Source organism: Syngnathus acus, chromosome 24 (assembly GCF_901709675.1).
Source record: "Syngnathus acus chromosome 24, fSynAcu1.2, whole genome shotgun sequence".
Taxonomy (NCBI): Eukaryota; Metazoa; Chordata; class Actinopteri; order Syngnathiformes; family Syngnathidae; genus Syngnathus; species Syngnathus acus.
The window spans coordinates 7,491,351-7,496,897 of record NC_051108.1 but is presented as its reverse complement, the minus strand read 5'-3'; the positions used below and the strand labels follow the sequence as shown (position 1 = coordinate 7,496,897).

Sequence of the window (5,547 nt, the reverse complement as noted above, 5' to 3'; positions counted from 1 at the left end):
CGCAATGTACCTGACAGAAACATTGCATATAGAAACAAAAACGGTAAACAGTGACCACCAAGAAGGCATAAACCCTTTCAAAACTCAAATACTGCATGCAGAACACTGCTAATTTATATTAATCTTTCTTGTAATAATCTCTTGCAAGGAAATAAAAATATACATAACTAAAAATGTGTTCACAAAAATAAATTAACTTAATTATAAATAAATATCTTGTTTACAAAATAAATTGATAACTTAATAAATAAAGATTTGCTCATAAAAAATAATCAACTTTACCTCTTTTGGGGTAAAATTATTATTTTTTTCTCTTAAAATTGAATTGTTGCATTGAACATTTGATTTTGATTTGACAAGCATTGAACAAGCATTGAACAGTCTTGAAGCTTGAATGAGTCTTTTGCACTCATACTACATTTTAGTGAGAAACATGGGCTTGTACCTCACTTTGTCATCCTTGGTGGCAGGGAGCCAACTGCTGTGGTCAAGTTCTTCTCCAGGCTCAGTCTGTTTCTTTGCTTTGTTTTGATCACAGTCATTGCAGAGAAGGAGGTCTCACATAAATATGTGGAGGCAAAGGGCAGCAGCTGCTCCAAAGCTTTCTGTCCCAGCTCAGGGTGCTCCTGCCTCACACACACCCAAAACTGTGTGAGAGTGGATGCGCCAAACTTCATCTGCAGGCCACGGTCAGATGCCACTTCCATCAGTTTTTCCTGGTGAGTGACAGGAAGCTTGCTTCTCTTTGCTTCAGACAAGAGAAATGGGTTTCTCACCCAATCCAGCTGTGCAGATTTCTCCTCCATGTCAGCAAAGTAGCAATGAAAGCCCTTTATCAAGTTAGTCAAATGTCCCACTATGACTAACTTCACTGGAGCTGTCTCCACATCTTCATTGGAGAGAAAAGCATCCATCTGAGGAAAGCAGGTGAAATCCTCCTGACCACATGCCCTTTTCCACAGCTCTGTTTTCTTCAGGAAACCACCCACCTTGTCATACAGGTTCAGGATGCTGGTGTCCTTGCCCTGCAGAGACACATTCAGTTTGTTCAGTTTGCTGAATATATCAGCCAGATAGCAAAGCTTTGCAAGCCAGTCCGTGTTCTCGAACAAGGTGGCATGGGACTCTGTCAGAAAGGTGTGCACTTCAGCTCGTAACTCCAACAGCCTGTTGAGTATCTTCCCTCGAGAGAGCCAGCGCACTTCTGTATGCAGGAGGAGTTGCGTGTGTTCAGCTCCCATGTTTTCACAGAGGCGGCGGAACAAACGTGCATTAAGTGGCCTTGACTTGATGAAGTTGATCACTTTGATGCTGTCGTTCAAAACATCATGCAACACGGGGCTCATTTTCTTGGACGCTAACACTTCCCTGTGAATCACACAGTGAGTCCACTTAATGTCGGGATTTTCCTTTTTAATCCGCGCAATGAGCCCTTTCGCACTGCCCGTCATTGATGCAGCCGCATCTGTACAGACGCTGGTGCAGGATTTCCAGCAGATACCATTTTCAGAGAAAAATGCGTTAACGACATTAAAAATGTCCTCTCCGGTTGTTCTCCCCTCCAGACTTTTGCAGAAAATGTCTCAATGTATCTCACAAAAGCAACAAGCTGTGCATTTCCACTGACATCTGTGGATTCATCCAGCTGGAGTGAAAAAGAGTCGCCAAGTTTTCCCACAACTTGTTCGAGAATGTCTACACCCATTCTGTCTATTCTGCGGCAAACGGTGTCATTAGACAAAGGCACAGTTTTTAATGTATCCACAGATTTTTTGTCTAGCATAGTTTAGGCCAGTACAGCAGCGGCGGGGAGTAGCAGCTCTTCAGCTATGGTGAACGTTTTTTTGGCTTTAGCTACGAGCAAAGAAACCGCATAAGAAGCCTTCAGGGGTTTGGCTGATGTAGTGGAGGCTTTTCGCATTGTGTCTTGGGATGACTTGTGTAGAAACTGAATGTCCTCTCTTAGTTTTATCTTTTAAGTTGAAGCTTTAATAACTTTCAAGAACAGTTACAGGTAGTATAATATTGACTCCTCACTTAGCCTGTTCAGCAACAACTCTCACTCTCACTGTTCAACACGATCTGTAGCGTCTAATTATCACAACACTACATCTCTCGTTTTCTTTTAAATAAAATGTCCTTCCTTAGTTTTAGCTTTACTTTTTTTCAGGGTCAATACCAACGCCAATTACAAAAAGAAAATGGCCGACCACATGAGGTGCTGAGCTGTGCGCTATGCCAGAAAACTTCCCAATTATGCCATCGCATCTAATTTGACCAGTGATCAGAATTTAAATCAAACTGGATTCGCCTGTTGATGAGTCGTTAGAGGACTTGGAAGCCTACATCGACGCATTTTATTGTAAATGCGCCTAACAACAAACCCGAGGCCATGAATACCCGAGCCAAGTCGAACCTAAGCGAAAAGGAAATCTCTGACATCAGTGAGTCTATAACATCTATAAAACTACAACTCAAGAAGCTTGATCTACTCGAGCAACTGACTACTGATGTAAAAGAACTGAAGCACTCTGTGGAGTTTAACAACTCACTCATCGAGGTGCTAAAGGCTGACAATGCGTCACTTCGGACTGAAGTAAACCACCTCAAACATTTGACAGCCGAACTACAAAGAGACAAAGTCAACATGGCAAACTCCATTCTTGATCTGCAGTGCCGAAGTATCATCATTATACACGGACCTACAGAAACAAAAGATGAAACTCACCGGAGATCAGAAGAACTTGTCAAAACATTTCTTGTCAACGAATTGAAAATGAAGCCTGAGGACGTCGGAGCAGTTCGCTTCTCCAGAGTACATCGCCTCGGGAGGACCAGAACCGACCAACAGAGGAGGCCCCGTCCCATTGTGGCTAAAGTCGTTGACTCGAAGATGAAGTCTGCCGTCATGTCGAGGGGCAGAGAGCTAAAAGGCTCTAACTACTCCATCAGCGATCAGTTCCCTCCGGAGATCATGAATAGACGGAGGCTGCTTCACCCGATCATGGCCGAGGCAAGGAAAGCCAAAAAGACCGCTCGACTGTTCATTGACAAACTTTACATCGACGGCAAACTGTACAGGAACCCCCGAGCAACTTATTGGCTGAGTGGAGGAGATGGAGACATTAATTCTGAACTCCAAGAATAACTGTCTGCCAACTTGCAACATGCCGCCTCACCACAACTGTAAACACAGGCGCGTGATGATGACGTCATCCAAAACAGCGTCTCTGTCGTCACGACAACCACTGAACCTGGAGACGGTGAATGGCTTATTTCTCCCTTTATCTCACCACTCGCCCCCCTCTTTTTCTCTTTTCCTCTCTCTTACATTTATTTTCTCATTTTTGGCTTGGGAACTGGCCTGAATACTACTGACTGGGTAGGACTAGGCAATTGTCTGTCTGCTCTGTGACAATACAGCGGGTAATGTCTACAGAGTGTTCTTGTCGACTTCAATGATGATACAGCCAAAAATGACTTTATAAACACATTACACTCTTCATCCTTCTTTCCCACAATAAATACTTATACCAGAGTCACTCACTCAACTAAGTCAATTATTGATAATTTCATCACAAATCTTCAAAACGCCACACTTACTTCTGGAACTGTACTCTCTGAGATTTCTGATCATTTCCCTATTGTATTATTCATTGACCTCCCTGCTAGGCCCCCACCTACTCGTCATACAATACAATTAAAAATACTCAATGAAGAAACCATACGACGTCTAGGTGAGGACCTGCAGACCAAGACATGGTATGGAATATGTATATAATTGTAGTGATGTTGATGCTGCATTTGAAACTCTAACCCAAGAAATATCCGACTCTATTCAAAAGACCATAACTGAGAAAGTACCGTAAATTCCGGACTATAAGCCGCGACTTTTTTCCAAAATTTTTAACCCTGCGGCTTATAGTCAGGTGCGGCTTATATAAGGATTTTTTCGTGATTTTTGTGATGACTTGATCACTTTTATACACTGCGGTATCTCGAAGAAAAAAACAACAACAAAAATACTATTTTGAAACACTACTATGGCTGCTGCTTATTCTGGCTGTGTTGCTTGTGACTATTATGAGCTTTAGTAGGAATGCACGCTAGGTGACCTGCGTCAAAGGGCTCTAAACCCTTTCTCTTACTCTGCCATGTGACTCAGAGATTACACAAAGCAGTGGCGCTGTTTGGACCATCTGCATTGTATTAAAACCCAATCAATCAGCATTTAAATTCAATTCTTCTGACAATTTGCTCACCAAAAACAAGTTGTAATGAACGTGAACTTTTAATGCATTTTATTCAGAAGGTTAATTTGAGGCAGAGCACGAGCAAAGGCCATCCGGATCCCTGAATATAGGTGTAGGAGAATTAGCCCCTGACGAGCCAGAGGAGAACGTTGCCACTGTACAGGATTCGGAAATCAACCTTCTCAAGTCCGGAGAACTCACGATGGCCGTCCCGCTCAGCATCGACGATATTTCCCAGTTTGGCGACGGCTCGCGGGAGCTCTTCATCAAATCCAGCTGTTACAGCGTGGTGACCATTGCGGTGGCTGACGCGGGGCCGAGCATCGGCTGGATGTTTTCTTCGGAACCAAAAAGCATTTCCTTTAGTGTGGTTTACCGGGAAAATGCTGATGATCAATTGGAGCGATCAAAGGTTCTCATTCCACTGATGCGCTGCAATTCTCACAAAGAGACCATTCAGGGACAGCTAAAAGTGCGTCGGCCGGGAACCTACGCGCTCATCTTCGACAACTCCTTCTCACGATTTATCTCCAAGAAAGTCTTCTATCATCTGACCATGGAAAAGCCCATCATCTACGATGGAAGCGACTTCCCCTGAAGCTTTGCCAACACTAAGTATCACCATGGCAACCGAAGGGAAATAAGAAGAGACAGACGAAGAAGAGATAATGCGCCGAAGAAGACGTGCTAGTTTGTGTTTTGATAGGCGTATAATTCACACGAAGACGAGACAGAACGAGATCAAGACGGACATTACTGAAAGGGAGCTTTTATACACAAACCGTCATTATGGGGGACAAAAGAAATGCATATGATGCCGCTTTTAAGCTAAAGGCAGTCGATGTTGATGACATTGTCTTGCGTCACCCTTTTCTTTATTTCGTGGTCCCGTCTACTCTGGAGCTATACGTGTCGCTCGCTAGTTTAATGTAATTTAGCGCTTCGTGCATGAATAAAATTTGCATGAACAGACCCTCATCACACTCGAAGAAATGCATAAAAGCGACGACGAAAGAGAGACTGAGAAAGTGTGAGGCGAAGGATATCTAACGCTATTCCAATCGGACGCTGAGGAGGAAGACTTCGATGGTTTCAGTGCACAGGAGGAAGATGAAGACGATGAAGCTCTTTTTTTACTTTTACTGGTATGTTTTTTAACGAGCCCTGTTGGTGCTGTACTACCGTGTTGCTGCTGTGTTACCGCCGCGACTTTTACCGGGTATGTTTTTTTTAATCCAGTCCTATTAGTCTTGTGTTACTTCCGTGTTGCTGCGGTATTACTGCCGCGTCACGG

General features: G+C 43.5%; 1 protein-coding gene across 1 annotated transcript; it reads right to left on the bottom strand.

The window, feature by feature from the left end:
* Positions 1-315: 315 nt before the first annotated feature.
* Positions 316-1,559, bottom strand: LOC119118283 (SCAN domain-containing protein 3-like). Its single transcript, XM_037245174.1, has 2 exons — positions 1,146-1,559; positions 316-1,025 (listed from the first exon to the last, which is right to left on the bottom strand). Exons 1-2 carry the CDS (start codon positions 1,449-1,451, stop codon positions 447-449), a joined length of 885 nt encoding a protein of 294 aa, XP_037101069.1. The 5' UTR covers positions 1,452-1,559; the 3' UTR covers positions 316-446.
* Positions 1,560-5,547: the final 3,988 nt, after the last annotated feature.